The sequence below is a fragment of the Myotis daubentonii genome, chromosome 9 (assembly GCF_963259705.1).
Source record: "Myotis daubentonii chromosome 9, mMyoDau2.1, whole genome shotgun sequence".
In the NCBI taxonomy this organism is placed as follows: Eukaryota; Metazoa; Chordata; class Mammalia; order Chiroptera; family Vespertilionidae; genus Myotis; species Myotis daubentonii.
Window position 1 is genome coordinate 4272587 of NC_081848.1, and position 15939 is coordinate 4288525.

General features: G+C 61.7%; 1 protein-coding gene across 1 annotated transcript in view; it reads right to left on the minus strand.

Moving 5' to 3' along the window:
* Window positions 1–3529: 3529 nt before the first annotated feature.
* CEP164 (centrosomal protein 164) overlaps window positions 3530–15939 on the minus strand; it is a 72133-nt gene continuing 59723 nt past the window's right edge. Inside the window, exons 15-31 of the mRNA XM_059710632.1 lie at window positions 12934–13065; window positions 12650–12854; window positions 11653–11730; window positions 11348–11467; window positions 10926–11048; window positions 9565–9708; window positions 9158–9241; window positions 8541–8716; window positions 8176–8302; window positions 7857–7924; window positions 7289–7499; window positions 6674–6781; window positions 6057–6162; window positions 5469–5750; window positions 4660–4726; window positions 3834–3985; window positions 3530–3670 (exon numbers count right to left, since the gene is read on the minus strand). Coding sequence (XP_059566615.1) covers window positions 3594–3670; window positions 3834–3985; window positions 4660–4726; window positions 5469–5750; window positions 6057–6162; window positions 6674–6781; window positions 7289–7499; window positions 7857–7924; window positions 8176–8302; window positions 8541–8716; window positions 9158–9241; window positions 9565–9708; window positions 10926–11048; window positions 11348–11467; window positions 11653–11730; window positions 12650–12854; window positions 12934–13065 — 2260 coding nt within the window. The 3' untranslated portion in view covers window positions 3530–3593. The remainder of the gene's footprint in view (window positions 3671–3833; window positions 3986–4659; window positions 4727–5468; window positions 5751–6056; window positions 6163–6673; window positions 6782–7288; window positions 7500–7856; window positions 7925–8175; window positions 8303–8540; window positions 8717–9157; window positions 9242–9564; window positions 9709–10925; window positions 11049–11347; window positions 11468–11652; window positions 11731–12649; window positions 12855–12933; window positions 13066–15939) is intronic.

Below are 15939 nucleotides of genomic sequence, written 5' to 3' on the forward strand. Positions count from 1 at the left end.
AGGAGGTGTCTTAAGGCCAGAGCTCCTCACCACACTGCCATCCTGTGGGAAGTTTCCGTGCAGTTGAGGGGTGGAGTGGGGCCATTATCATGCCCAGTGTTGCTCCCATAAGACAGCAGTCAGGGGCGTCTCAGAGCTTTGGGAAGCCTCTATTCCTGGGTTAGGATGACCCTAAGCCCACCTGCTACGGGAAGAGCAGAGCAGCCTCTTTCCTTGTCTTTGCATAAAATTTCCAGGAGGAACTGATCCATTTGTGACCTTAAGGAGTGCCGGGGTCCAACCCCAGCGGGTCCAGGGGTCCCCAAAGGTGTGGACGGAGTCGGCGAAGAAGGAAGGACACGGAGACAGGGTTCAGTTGATCAGCAGCCTAGCCAGGATCTCCAGCCAAGTTCTGGTCTGGATCTCCAGCGAAGTTCTGGTTTGGATCTCCAGCCAGGTTCTGTCCAGGTCCAGCCAGGTTCAGTCACCAGATTCTAGTCAGGTTCTCTTGCCATGTTCTATAGTCAGGTTCAGTCCAGGATCTTTTGCCATGTTCTCTCCAACGAAGTTCTTCTGTCTCCAGGCTCCGGGTAGGTTCTGTCTTCTGAATTCTGTCTCATGAGTTCTGTCTCTCTCTGTCTTGTTACATCTGTATTTATACCAGTTGATTCAATCCCATCAATCTCTATTCCAAAGGTTAGGGCGTTTCTTATCTCCATTCCAGGGAGTAAAGATTATGTAGCTTAAGCATGATTGTTCGTAGTTAAAGTGATTAATTACCCGCCTGGCACTTAGTTGAGGGGTTTTATCCCCTCCCTAACTTCAGGGGAAAATCCCTACCTGGGGAAACAACCTTTCTCAGAGGTGACCTTGGTTAAAACACATAGTGCCAAGAAGGTGAGCAAACATATTAAGAAAAGTATGCCATATATGCCAGGTCCCTTGAAACAGCAAGCATGGACCGGCTCCCGGCAAAGGAGGAACGAGATGGCCCATGGACGGAGCGACTTCTGCACCATCTGAGCATTGAGCCTGGGAACATGAGCCTATTCAAAACAAACGTCCTTTAAAAATATTTCTGAGACTCAGGCTGGAAGTTTCAGAACTGACTACCGGCTCTAGCCACACGCCTGCCACACGCTAACTTGGACAGCTCCGTTTTCTCATGGCCTCTGGCCCAGACCAGTGAGCGCTGAGCCGGTCAGCGCAAGGCTCAAGGCTCAAGGCTCCAACTCTGCTTCTAGACTCCTCAGGCAGCATCAAGAATCCATGAGGAAGGGATGGGACGGTTTAGGAGTCTTTTGAAAAAGTCCCTTTGTAAACCTTGGCCCAGGCGGGGGCTGCTTACTCAGCTGGAAGCCACCCCCTTCCTGGGACCCCATCTTTAGCCCCGCAGGAGGCGAGGGGAAGACAGGAGCGGCTGAGGTAGGGGCGGGAGTGTGGCAGCTGGAACCTGGCTCTCGGAGACACATGGACCTTGAGATCATCATTTAACCTCTCTGAGCCTACGTTTCCTCATCTATAAAATAATACCAACCTCGTAGGGCAAAGGGCCGCATGAGGTGACAAAGGCTCCCTGTCCCTTCTCTCCCTCCATCAGAGTGCATGGGGCCCTGGGACCACAGGCGCCGAGGTCAGTGCGCATGCGTCTCTGGAAGCTGGTTTTCTTATGCAAACCCATGACACAGGGCCATCTCAAGCTGGCGCCCGTGCATTTCTGCTGCTGCAGACCCAAGAACGGATGCACTGTGTGTAGGGTGTTCAATACCCCCTACCTGCCTGCCTAGGACTCCAGGGGTTTCTCTTGCATCTGGCAGGCAGTGGGATAGGAGGGGGATGAAGGCAGTGGTGAAGAGGTCAGCACCTCCCAGGGCACAGGGAGGGGAGGGATCCGCCTTGTAGAGAGCTCAGCTACTTTCTCCAGGACCCTGGCACTTAAAGGTGCCCGAGCCTTGATTTCCTCGCCCATAGGAATGAAGATGGCAATCCCTGCATCACCAGTTTGTTGTGATGATCAGATCAGCTTCCTAGATGTTCTGTGAACATGAACTTCTCCCTCTGCTGTTCTGTTGTTGTTAATCCTCACCCGAGGATATTTTTCCACTGATTTTAAGGGAGATTGAAAGAGAGAGGGAAAGACAGAGAGAAACATCCATGTGAGAGAAACACATCCATTGGTTGCCTCCTGCACAAGCCCCTACCAGGGCCCGGGCCGGGGAGCAGCCCGCAACCAAGGTACGTACCCTTGCCTGGACTCGAAGCCGGGACCCTTTGGTCCACAAACTGACACTCTACCCACTGAGCCAAACCAGCCAGTGCTCCTTCCTCTGCTCTTAAGAGGGAGGAGGCAGAGGCCCTGGCGAGGACACACTCACACAGCCGCCTTGTAGAAAATGGACCAGCAGAGATTTAATTGATGTACAAACACAGGCGGGTGACAGAGACGGTGCAACACATACGCTAGTCCCACAGGAACAGCCACGGACCTTCTCCTGTGTGGCAGACGGAGCTGAACACGCAGGGTGGATAAAAGCCATCGGGTCTGGTTTCTTATTCCGGGACTAAGAAGTTCGTGGCGGGAGGGCCGAGAGTCGGTCTCCATGCATAGAGGCCAGGGCAACCCCACAGCTTTCCCAGCAAGAAGAAGGGAGCGTTCTTTTCTTTACACCGAGACAGATGTCAGAGACGCGTCTGGGGACCCCCGGGGGCCGCTGTGAGAGGGATGCAGGGGGCTGTGCAGATCGGCAGTGGCTCCTGGGGCACAAGACCCCTCCCTTCAAGGCCCCGCTCCGGCCCTGCCCCCACCTCCTTAGACCGAGTCTCCCGGCTGAGCAGGGTGGGCAGAGCAGAAAACAGCTAGAAACAAGCACACGTGGATACACCCAGGGGTGAGAGGCGAGAGCACCAGAGCCATCCCGGCTTTCCTGGGCGGCTCTCACTGAGTTGTGTGCTGCAGACCTGAGAAGCCACGGGGAGGGCTCTGTGCGGAGCCCAGCAAAGGGCAGGGAGCCCTGGGGACAGCACAGAGCGGCCGAGGGAAGGGGGCCCCAGCACCCTCGGGCAGGGCTGGGCCCAATCCTGAGATAGTCAAAAGGAGAAACAGAGAACTCAAGAAAGGGGGCGTTTTAAAAAAGGGAAGGAGGAGAAAAGAGAGAAATGGCCTGAGCTCACGCGCTGAGGTATTGGAGAGACAGCGTCCCAGGCACAGGGCACCGGACACAGGACGCTGGGGCCTTGCTCATGGAGTGAGGACCGCGCATGGCACTGTGCAGGCTCACCTCGCTCCACAGGGATCCCTGGGCCTCTGACATCAACGCCGGTGATGCCCCCTCCCCGAAGGTGCCCATGTCCCGGGGGCCCCACATCAGCACTGCCATATCCTCACAGCAGCTCACAGACGCCCCACCGTCACCCCGCAGTCCGCTCGTGGTCGCTGCAGGTGGCTCCTAGCTCCCAGCTCTGCTTTCCTCTCCCCCAGCCCGCTTCCCCCCCTGCAGAGCTTCCTCTGAGGCAGCGGGTGCAGGCCCCTCCGCCGCCCCTGGCCCGGGTGCAGGCCCCTCCGCCGCCCCTGGCCCGGGTGCAGGAGATGCGGGGCCCACACGGCCGCCCGAGCCTCAGTAGCGGTTCACCTGCAGCCTGTTGTTCTCATCCAGGCTCAGCTGCAGGAGGCCCGAGGCTGCTGGCTTGGGCACTAAGAACAGATGCCTGGCCACAAGGTGAAGGAAAACTGCAGGCAGCTGAGCACCGGGAAAGGCCAGGGAAAGAAGGGAAGGAAGCCCAACAGGATCCTCCTCGGACCCCAGGGCACAAACACAGCCGCCCGCTCCGCCAGCCCCGCTACAGCAGGAAGGGGCCAGGGGCTGAGAGCTGGCTGAAAGGATATAACTTGGGGTCATTCCTGTAGCGCTCCAGCCACCGCCGGTTAGCCTCGATCATGCCCTGCAGACTGGCGCTGCCCACCTCGGGGACGCGGGAGTGGGGGGGCTGCAGGAGGCGGAGCTGCTCCCTGGGAGGAGGAGGCAGGGGCAGGAGGGCGGGGGAGGGCCTGTGACTCAGTGACCAAAGGCAGCACATCGCCCCCTCCCCCAACATCAGCTACAGGCTTGTGGGGTGGCTTTAGCCATTCAAAGCTTCCCCCCCTGGCAGGCGGCCCTCGGGACTGTCCCCCCCAGGTGGGTTCTCCTGACATCAACACTGTGGGGTCCACACGCACAGATCTTGGTCCCATCTCATCAGCCAATGCCTGCCCAGCATCAGCTCCCACTGGTCAGAGGGGTGGGGGGTGCAAATGGTTGGGCCTGTGGCGGTGGGGAGGGGGGGTGCGAGGGGGGGGGCATGTGGCCAGGAACAGGATAAGCAGGCTCAAATGCTGGCCCACCTGTCTCCCCCACAGGGCGCCCCCTCCTCCAGATGCTGCTACAGGACTGGGGAGGCAAGGAACTGTGGGCAAAGCCACTCCGGGCTGGAGAGCTGCAGGGCCACGCGAGGGCTGTGCCAGGGCTGGCCAGGCTGCTTCCTCCCCGAGGTGCCACAGGGCACTTCCTCAGGAGCTGGGCTCCGGGGGCTCTCCTCCGGCTGTGCGGAGGGGCGGCAGGGGCCCAGGCCTGCCTGACCCTCAGGGTGCCCCACCTTGTGCTCTGCTCCCCTCAGAGGTGGCGCCAGAGCTGCAGGGGGTCTTACCTGGCAGACACGTAGCCCAGCCTGTCCTCCAAGGGCACCGGGCTGCTGCGGAGGCTGGGGCTCCCAGCTGGGAAGCAGGAAGCAATGGCTCAGGACAGGGCCAGCTGGGCCTGAGCCGCAGCCGCCCACCGGAGCAGCCGCCCCGCTCCCCACACCTCTGCCTCCGCACAACAGAAAAGGCGGCGCCCCTCCCAGGGAGACACCGACACACAGGGAGACCTTCAGCTGCTGGAAGCGAAAGGTGGGAGGCGGGAGTCACCCTGTCCATTTCATCTCCAAAACGTAATCTACTTTCCTGTTTCCATTTCCAGTCGGTTCGATTCCCAGTCAGGGCACACCCCGGGTTGCAGGCTCAATCCCCAGTGCAAGAGGCAGCCCATCAATGTTTCTCTCATCGATGTTTTTATCTCTCTATCCCTCTCCCTTCCTCTCTCTAAACATCAGTAAAAACATTAACAAAAACAACAAAAAACGAATGACCTCAGAGGGTGACAGGCCTAAATGAAAAACTTTACATGAAACGCCGGCCTACAACACAGCCCTCCCGATGGCGCCTCATGATGGTAAGGACGACGGCCTTTCGGTTCTGCTGAGTTCTGGAGCCATACAGGCCCCAGTGGCCCAAGCCCAGGCGAACGGCCCTCACCCACAGAGCCGAGGCTGCTGGCCAGGCCAGGCCTGCTTCCCAAGGGGCCAGCCAACGGAGCCGTGACCCAAAGCGGGAGGAGGGAGGAGGGGGTCGGGGAAGAAGAGAGAAAGAGGAGGAGGGGCAAGGCTGGGCCCAGATCACGCACCCGAAGGAAGCTCACCTGGGAAGTACTTGCGCCACTTCTCCACCAGGAAGTCGTCCATGGCCTGAGTGGCGGAGGAGGAGAGCCTGGGGCCAAGCCCCGGGTCCCAGGCCCACTGGGTGGGGGCCCTCCGGAGGGAGGGGGGCGGGGTCGGGGCCGGGGTGGAAGTGAGGAGCTGGGGCGGCTGGGTGCCGAGGACGCCCAGCAGGCTGAGGACCTGGTGCAGCTGGCTGCTGATGTGCCGCAGGGAGCTGTCCAAGCCCCGGATCTTGTCGGGGAAGGCGGGGCTGGCCGGGCCGCCTGGAAGGGAAGAGGCGGGTGGTGAGGGACCAGACCCCGGGTCCTGTGGCGCCGCGGAGGGCAGGGCCTCGGTTCCGGCAGAGCGGACAGCCAGAGCGCAGAGGCTGGTCAGGGACTGCGCACTCGGAAGGCTCCGGGCGTGCGGCCTGTGGGCGGGAAAGCCGGAGCAGCTCCTCCTCGCCAAGAGGACCCGCTCAGACAGGCTCCCAGAGGCCGCACAGAGCGGAGGAGGGGCTGCCGTTTCCCTCTCCACGGAAACCGTCCGTCCCAGCCGCCCGCCCTGTCCTCCCTGCGGCCACCACTCACCTTGAGGCAGGGGCCAGGACTCTGAGCTTCCACTGCTAGTGTCCTCCGTGTCAAAGGTCACCACTTTCTTGGTGGGGGGCCCTCTCAGAGTGTCCTCATCTAGAGCCTTGGGTAGAAGCAGCAGTTCTTGCTGGCCCTCGCCCTGCGCCTTTGCCCACTGGCTTTGTGCTGGAGAGGAGCCCTTCACCCCTTCAGGAGCGGGCTCTCTGGGGCCAGGGTTCTGGGAGGGGCACATCCTGTGGGCTGCCTCGCGGGGTGGGGGTGGGGGTTGGGGGTCGAGGGCAGGGAGCGGCTCACAGAACTCACCCACCCGAGACGCGGGCAGGCAGGCCACCAGGACCAGGCTGGTGCCCACCCTTTCTCTCCCCAGTAAACTCGCCCTGCAGGCTCTCCCCACCCCCGCCTGGCATCCGGGGAAAGGCTGCTCCCGGAACACCTGTCCTCGGTTCCACGGCCGGGTAGGGCCAGGGCTAGATCCTCTCCCGAGAAGCTCCGGGCCTCTCAGAACCACGCAGCACAAACTACCCAACGCAGAGCTAAGCCATGCCGTCCCCCGGCCCGGGAGCCTCAACAGGGCCCAACACCCACCCGCACCCGGGCTGCCGGCCAGGGCTCACCTCGGCCCGCAGAGAGGCCTCCAGCTCGCTCAGCTTCTCCTCCTTCCTCTGCAGCAGGTCGCGGCCTCTCTGCATGGCAGACTGCATCTCCCCCAGGTGCCTGGCCTCCTGCCGTCACGGGAGGGGAGGGGCCTGTGTGACCCACAGACGCTGGGGCCCAGCCTCGCCCTCTGTTCGCTGGGTTATCCTGAAAACTTCACTTAACTCTCAGTCTAGGTGCTCATCTAGGAGAACTGCTACTTTTCCTGGGCCCTGAGAACTAACTGAGATGCAGTATGTGACAAGGGAGGTGCTGGATGTGAAGTTCAGAGCAGCTTACTGCACTCCTCACCTAGAAAACGGAGTAACACTGGCCCCTTGCACATCACCTGCGGTTCCTGGGAGGCCATGCGGTTTCTATCAGAGCACCCTGCCCACGGTGCCCAGCCTCGCGAGCCTAAGGTGAGTCTTTTCATCCTCGAGGAGCCACAGGGTCTCCATCCCCGGCCCACCGTGTGCCCAGAGCCCAGGGCTGGGCATCCGCCCTCATGGGGTCCCCAGAATGAGCAGTGGCGGGCGCAGCCCCGGCTCCCCAGCCTCCCTCCCCGGGGCCCAGGCTGTCCTCCAGGCTCTGACCTCCTCCAGGCCCTTGCGCACGTCATCGCCCAGGGCCTTGGTGCCCAGCAGGTCCTCGGGCGCATCCGGGGCGGTGCCCAGCTCGTGGCCCCAGTGCTGCTGGGCGGCTTTCAGGGCTGCCTGCCGCCTGCGCATGGAGCGCGTCTGCCTCACCAGGAAGGCCTTGGCACTGCGGAGAGCCACGCCCTCAGCAGAGAGGTAGTGCCGGAAGCTGATGGGGACAGGTGGGGCAGGGGGGGGGGGGGTGAGAGGAACTACAAAGACTCCAGAGCCCTGCTCTGGGTCACTCCAGCTCCTGGCAGACGCCCATCCTGAGCAGACTGGGGGTGGGGCGGGGCTGCCGAGGAAAGGAACCCAGCCACTGGAGACCATACAGGGCGTGTGGCACTGTCCCCCAGATAGAGGCCAGGCACTCCCGTCAGCCTGACTCTCGCCCAGGCATCCGCAGATGCCAGCCTGCCGTGCCCAGTCACAGTGGGCACCGACCTCCCTGAGCCACGCCCACGGGTGACTGCCGTGACCTCGCTTCCCCCGGCCCAACCCCAAATAGGACAGGCCAGCGACGCACCTGTCCAAGGATGAGTTGGGGACCTCCGGGCTCTGGGAGACAGAAGGGGGCGCCTCTTTGGTCTGCTTCTGAGGACACAGGAAAACCCACTGACCCAGGCCAGCAGGTGCACGCAAGCTCCAGGCCTGAAACCCTCCCAGAGCCGACGCCCCGGCCCTGCTGGAGGCCGGCACTGTTCACCCCTGAGACCCTCGGACTATGGAAGTGGGGGACCAGGAACAGTAAGAACAGGAGCTGGAGGCCCAATACAGAGCAGAGCCCCGCCCCTCCTGGAGCCCCGCCCAGCCGTCCTGTCCCCGCCAAGGCCAGAGAAGCTCACGGTGTCAGGGGGTGTCTTCAGGTCCTCGACGTGGAGGTCTGGCTCACAACAGGGGGAAGCACTGCTCACCTCGACCGCCAGCCCTTTCAGCGCCTCCTGCTTCCTCCAAGCTTCAGCCTCCAGGTCACTGCGGGTGGGGGTGCAGGAGGTGAGCAGGCTCCCGTGAGCACCCTGTCGGGACCCCTGGTGGGCTTGGAGCCTCACCCGAGGTAGAAAATAAGACCATCTCCATCGCTTCACTTCCGGCCAAGCCCCTGCCCCAGCCGCTGCCGCCTCCTCACACCCCCATCCCTACCACAGGCAGCAGAGCCTGGCCCCAGCCCTGCCTGGGACAGCCGAGCAGCGGAGGTCAGAGGGCACGCCACCTGATGCGTTTCTGCAGCCCCTTGGCCTGGGCCTGCAGCTGGTCCACCTGGGCTTCCAGCTCCAGCTTCTGGGCCCGCAGCTCGCCCAGACTTCTTCGGAGCTGCCGGCTGGACTCGAGCAGGTGCGTGTGCTCCTGCTTTGCCTCTTCCAGGTGTTGATGGGTGGCTGTGACTTCCTGGGCAGAGGAAAGACAGAAGCGCCTGGAGAAAGAGTGGGAGAAGGCAGGGAGCCAGGAAGCCCCAGGACAGGGCCCCACACCGAGGTCACCGGTCCTCCCCCTCCCGCCCACCCCCACTCCCTGGCATCCTGTGCTGGCTCCCCCACAGGAACTGCTGGTGGAATAGCCCCAGGTCTGCAGGCAGAGACCAAGTGAGCAAGCGGTGGGGGGTGGGGAAGAGAGAGGGGGCGAGAAAGGGAGGTCAGGCTCGCTCTCCAGCGCCACCTGCTGCTTCAGGCCGACAGCGCCTCTCCTTGGGGCAGCCTCCTCCTGAGGGAGGGGACCAGCCTGGGCCACCGCCAGGCCCCAGGGCTCAGGGGCAGAAAGACCCATCCTCTCTTGGGGAACCATGTCTCCAAGATCAAGGGCACCTGGGGACCCTCCACCCCACTCCCTCACCTGAACGTCCAGCTGAGCCAACCTGGCCTTGACCTCTTTGGCTCTGGTTTCCAGCTCCACCTCTAAATCTTGGAGTTTCCTTTCCTGCACAGAGCAAAGTCGGAGGAAAAAATGTATGTGTAGAAATGGCGCGAGGCATTAGGTGAGGGTCCTGACCCCCATGCCATGGCACACCCCTGACAGGCTCCCACCCCCTCCCATGAGCCCCTGGGGCCTCCCAGGAAAGCACCACCCCTTGTTTATGCCCAGGCTGGGCAAGGAGCATCAGAGGTGCCAACCCCACGGTCCTGGAGGGGCTGACCCCCTTGGCCCAGAAAACAAAGGAGCATCGATGTCCCAGACTGGGGTCGGCCAGCGAGACCCCCTCCTGCAGCTGCTGGCCTGCTGCCCCCACTGTTCCAGCCCACCTGCTCCCGGTGCCGGAGCCCCAGGCCCTCCAGCTGCCTGGCCTGCTCCTGCCTCGCGGCCTCCAGCTCCCGCTCGTGGGTCCTGCGCAGGCGCTCCAGCTCCCCAGTCAGGTGCCCCAGCAACGTGGCCCGCTGTGTCCGCTCCTGCACAAAGGGGGCCGCCAGTAGGAAACCGCAGTCCCCACCCCTGCCGCCTCAGGTCAGTAAGGCCAAGGACCCTGCCAGTGCCCCAAGGCCAGCCCTGAGGACAGCGGGGTCCCTCCCAGAGAGCACAGGCTGGGCAGTGTGGTGAGGAAATGCCCTGGGGAGCCTCCTACTGCTGTTGCCTCCCTCAGGGAAGAGGCCATTAATAGTTCCCTCTTCCTCGCAGGTCAGGACTGGTTTGGGAAGGAAGTCAGATCCCTCATGACCCGCTGGTTCTGCTGGGAAAGACGGCACAGAGAGTCTGGGATCTGGGGTCCCTGGAGCCGCAGCCTAGAAGTCCAGGCAGAGGCCCAGCCACACGCCAAAGTCAGCCACGGCCACTGCTCACCCGACAGTAGCAGGCCAAGCCAAGGGCGGCGGCTTAGGTAACACCTTTCCCACCCAGGCGGAGGCTGGAGATGGGCAGGTGAGGTTTGCCTACTGTTTGGCTCCTGCCAGGCTATTTCCTGGTGTCCTGAGTTCCTATGAACCCTGGGGGCGGGGTTAGGGTGGCCAAGGCTGAGGCTTTGGGATCGGACCATCTAGGCTTGGACCCTAGCTCCTGCCTGTCAGCCACGGGTCGGGGCAAGTGGCCCGCGCTCCCCAACTCTCAGTGTCCTCACTTTTAAAATGGAGGTGATGACCTAACTGGTTTGGCTCAGTGGATAGAGCGTCGGTCTGCGGACTCAAGGGTCCCAGGTTTGATTCCGGTCAGGGGCTTGTACCTTGGTTGCGGGCACATGCCCAGTGGGGAGTGTGCAGGAGGCAGCTGATCGGTGTTTCTCTCTCATCGATGTTTCTGACTCTCTATCCCTCTCCCTTCCTCTCTGTAAAAAAATCAATAAAATAAAAAAAATTTAAAAAATGGAGGTGATGACAGGACACACCCCCGGGGTGCTGTGAGGACTCAATGAGCTCATCTAGACCAAGCGCTGAGAACAGGGCCTGGCACGTGGCCCCCGCTCAATGCCAGTGTCGTCACCACGAAGGCCAGCGCAGCCTGCCCGACGGAGGGTCCTCCTCATCCGATGGCTGAGGCACACTGTGACTGGGCCAGGGCAGGGCCAGGGAAGAGAGCCTCCCACAGAAACTCCCGGCCTCCCCTCCCCCTGCCCCCGCCTCCAGCCCGCCCGCCAGGGCCAGGCTGTGCCACATGTGCCGCGGGGGAGGGCCGGCACCTCGGCTTCATACTGCTCCCTGGCCTCCGCCACCGCTTGCCGGTGCTCCTCCTTCATCTTGTCCATCCTCCCCTCGTGTTCCCGTTCCACCTCCCGGCGCTTCTCTCTCAGGAGCCCACTGAGCTGCAGGGCAGGCGGCAGGATACAACGGGGGACTGAGCAGGCAGCACGCGGGACTGAGCATTCGGCCTCACACGGCACCCCCCTAAGGCTCCCCGCGCACCCAGGTGCACGACACGTGATGGCCACGCTCCCCACTGCCTCCCACATACAGGGCATGGCGTGGAGAAGCACTGCCGCGAGGGAACCGGGCTGTGAAACGGGAGCCGAAGTGCCAAAGTGAGAAGGACCCTCTGGGCCAGGATGGCTCAGTGGTCAGAGCACCACGACAGTACCCGAGCCGGGAGCAGCGCAGCACACACCTCCTGCTCGTACTCCAGCAGCTGGCGAGCTGTCCGCTCCACCCACCCCAGGCTCTCCTGCTGCCGGGCCTCCTCTTTCTGCTGGGCTTCCCCTCCCTCCTTCTGGGGGCTGGAGACCACCTAGGAGGGCCACGGGGGTGAGGTAGCGAGCACGAGAGTGGCCGGGGACCCACTTCCCAGGACCCGATGCCCCTCCCACAGGCTGCAGGGGGAGAGGCTGCCTCCCCTCCTGTGGCAGGGAAGGGTCGAGCGTACGCTCAGGGCCACAGCCCAGGCTCTACCCACAGGCCAAGCCCGGCACCTACCTCTCTGTGCTTGGCCTCCAGGGAGGACAGGAGGCGCGCCAGCTCAGCCCTGTGCTCTGTCTCCAGCACTGCTGCCGCCTGGGGAGCAACAAAGGGCCAGTGAGGGATGCTGGGCAGAGAAGGCTGCTGGGCAGCGACCCAGACCAAGGAGGAGCCAGGAACACCAGCCCCAACGTGCCGCGAGCTCAGGGGCTGAGGGAGCCTCTGGCACAAATTCCTTCTCCCGATACAGCTCAGCCTCTGAAGCCTGCAACCAGCCGACAGACAGGCATGTGGGCAGTGTGGAGGGCACGGAGGTGGCCCCGGCCACTGCTGCCACCCTGCCTCTGGGCGCTGGGGACACTCCCGCTGGTGACCCCGGCCAGGCAGGGAGGCTGCAGGCTTCGGCCCACGCCCGCCTGCTGGTCTCCTGGTCTCAGTGAGTCCCCATCCCTCACCAAAAGGGAAGAGAAGCCCCCCGGCCTGGCTGTTACTCACTTCAGCCTCTCACCTGGGGACAGACCCTCACACCAGAGGGGCAGGGAGGAAGAGCGAAGGACAACTTCCTGAGTGCGCTACCGCTCAGCGAAGGCAGGAGAAAGGGGAGGGTGGAAGGTCATCGCACGTCCCCAGAGACAAGGACGGGGACGAGGCACAGGCGTCTCAGGACCTCTGCTCCGGTCGAAGTTCTTTCGGTCATGAAATCTCCCCAAACCCACAGCCATCTCCCCCCAAACTTCCTCCAGCCGTGGCAGCACCCAGGCGCCAGGCCCAGCAGCCCTCCAGGAGCCTCTGCGACCGCTCCCTGCAGGGACCGGACCCAGCTCCTGCCCGCAGCCAGCTGGGTCACGTGAGCAGTGGGCCCAGGGTCTGCGCCCCGTCTGTGCAGACCCCACTCTCCGCCCGGCGCCCACCCGCACGCCCAAGGCTCTCTCTCTCTCCGCACTCGGTCCCTCCCCAGGCAGCCCAGGCCGTGTGGTGCCGTGTCAGAGAGGAAGGTCCCACTCCACTTGCTCACCTCTGTCCTCTCCCCTTCCAGCTGCTCCCTCCGCTGCTGCCGGGCCTTCTCCTTCTCGGCATTCAGGGCCGCCTGCTCCCTCCTCTCCGAAGCCTCCATCTCTCCCCGGAGCCGCTCCAGCACACGCTGGCTGCCCTGCTCCAAGCTGGCCCTCTCGGCCGCCAGCTCCTCTCTCAGCCTCTGCAGGGAAGCCTGGTGCTCGGCCCTGGACAGACGGAAGGGTGAGGAAGGAGCTGAGCCTTCGGGGCGGCCCCAGGGGCTGCGCAGCTCGCATGGGCACTCACCTGATTCGGTCCGCATCTGCCTCTGTGCTGGACTGGATCTGGGCCCGGAGCCGGGCCAGCCTCCGGCTCTCTTCCTCTCTCATCTGAGTCCCCTCCTCCTCAGTGGCCTTCTGCAGCTGCTCCTGCAGGAGCCTGGGGAGGAAAGGCAAGGCCAGTCTGCTGAGGGCCACCCCATTCCAGCCGTATCCCCGGCTCTCGGCCACAGGCCTATGGCCTGCTGGGAAGTTTCTGGAATCTTGCAGGGGCGCTGACCCCAGCCTCTGGTCCTGCTGCCTCCCTGTACCTCCCATGGGAGGGGGACCGTGAATTCCCCTGCCCTTTCTTCAGCAAGCGGATTACAGGCCGCCTGATCCCAGACCAGCGTTCCTCCCAGGCTCCCTCTGCCTCAGGTTCGCCCCGTCCAACCCCAGCCTGACCCTGGTCCGCATCTTTCTCTCTCCACCCACAGGTTCTGCTCCAGCCACTTCCGATGAGCCGCTCTGACCCCACCGCTCTCCTGGCCTCTGGGCCTTGCTCCTGCCGGTTCCTCTGCGAGAATCCCCTTCTGCCTGCCCATCCGTGTTCATCATTCAATGCCAAGCCCCGCCCTCTCAGAAGAGTCTTTCTGACACCGCCCCCAGGCCCCCAGGCCGCCCCCCCCCCCGCCCTAAGCCCCCCAGGCCCCCTGGATCCCAGGCCCCCCCAGGCCAGGGCCGGGAGCTGCGCCCAGGGAGTCCAAGCCCGAGGAAAACATGTCTCCGGAGACAGCGTCTTTGAGAAGCTTCAGTAATGAGTTCCAAAGCCAGAGAAGAGTTAGGCTCACTTTCTGTTCAGGTTGTCAGCTCACGGCTCTCCTCCAGAGGACAGAGCGTGCGTCAGTGCAAACCCTGCCCTGGCCTGTGGTGACCGTTGTGCACGGCCGCACAGAACCACAGAACGGGAGGGCTCCGGAGGTGCGGTCCTTCCTGCCACACTCCGCTCGGCCTCCTCACCGTACAACGGCCCGCCCCTCCTGCCTGCTCACCCGGGAGACACTGTGCCCCCGACAGGCACAGGCGGAAGCGCAGCAAGGGAGTCAGTCACTATACTGCCGGTCTGTGTACGGCGCCCGCGGGGCCTGGAAATACCAGGGGGAACACGCTCCAAAGCATTCGATTGTCTAACCACGACGCTGTACACCCGATATTAATACAAAATGAGACTGAATGTAAACTGTAATTAAAAATTACTTTAAATTTTAAAAAGAGAGAAAGGAATATTTGCTCTAAGGCAGGGGTCCTCAAACTTTTTAAACAGGGGGCCAGTTCACTGTCCCTCAGACGGTTGGAGGGCCGGACTATAGTTTAAAAAAAAACTATGAACAAATCCCTATGCACACTGCACATATCTTATTTTGAAGTAAAAAAACAAAACGGGAACAAATACAATATTTGTATCTGCATGTGGCCCGCGGACCGTAGTTTGAGGACCCCTGCTCTAAGGTCAGTGTGGCTTCCAGAAATTTCTACCAAGCGGAAGTTTCCCAGAGAGAGAGCCCCTCAGGAAGGCTCCCGTGTACCCAGAAGCAGGGTCCTCATGATGAACTATTTCAAAGGGAGCCAGCAAGGCACTGCCCACAGATCTCACGCCGTCAAGACCGCCGAAACGGGACTGATCTCAGTGAAAATAAAACGAGAGCTAGCCTTTACTGAGCGGCTACGGAGTGCAGGCCGAGGCAGGCTCTGGGGCATCTAGTCTTCACCACTATGACGGAAGGCACAGTCCACTGAGCTCAGGGAGGGGCAGGAGGAGAGGAGGGGCGGGGGGCGGGCAGGGACGCAGCGCCCGCCTGCTCTTCTTGGCACAGCCTCTCCAGGAGAGCTGAGCCCCGCTGTTGGGCTCCGTTCCCAGTTGGGTGGAAGAGGAGGATGCTCTGGGGTCTGTTCCGTGGGGCTCCCTGGCAGGGGACCCAGGGGCGGGTGTAAGGATGGGCCCTGGGTCAGTGGATCCGGCGTTGGCTAATGAGAGACGGTCCCCACCCTCCGGACAGTCAGGGGCTGGTTTTCCTAACTTCTCTAAGTAAAGCGTGACCGTTCTTTATACACACTGTTATCGCTGATAAAAAATAAGCCTCTACCACTTTGGATGTTCCGTCCAGAGGGTAAGATTTCGTTAAACTGCCAAGTACGTGAACTATATTAACATCCCTCTACTGCACTTCTCCCACCCTGGGACGGTGACAGACTGCTACCACCTCCCCAGCAGGCATTCTCCCACTTTCCTTACTAACAGGACCTCGTTTTATTCTCTCAGGTAAAGAGGCCCAGCTAAAGGACTACATTTCCCAGTCTCCTTTGCAACCAGGGGTAACCCATGAGATTTAGGTGGGAATTATTGGGTAAGGTTTCCAGGAAAACTCCATTAATGGGACTGAAGGAACTAGAAGGTACCCTCTTTACACTCTCCCCTGTCCTTCCTGCCTGGAGCACAGGCGCGATGGCTGGAGAGCCAGCAGCTATGCTGGCCTGAGAAGAGACCCTGAGAGTAAAACCAGCACTAAAGCGGTAGAGATGAAAGAAGACAGGGACCCGGGACTCCCCTGCGCCAGCCCAGGGCTGCCTTTTCTTACAAAAATCAACCTCTAGCTTGTTTATACATACACAGTCAGACCTCGTTTCTCAAGTGTCTCCCATCTCCAACACCAGTTCTCGATCAACTTGTTCACAGACAAAAAATATCTCGGTTGTCGACCAAAATTTCAGTTTTCGACCTGACAACCCTTTCATGCTGATACCTCTGCATGACGACACGCAAAGGAGAGAATGCTTTTGTGGCTGGCCGATTAGCACAATTTTAAAACATAAAGAGGCCGTCAAGAGTGCTAATGTTGCCTGGCCAGCGTGGCTCAGTGGCTGAGCTTTGACCTATGAACCAGAAGGTCATAGCTCAATTCCAGTCAAGGCACATGCCCGGGTTGTGGGCTCGATCCCTAGTGTGGAGTGTGCAGGAGGCAGCCGATCAATGATTCTCTCCATCATTGATGTTTCT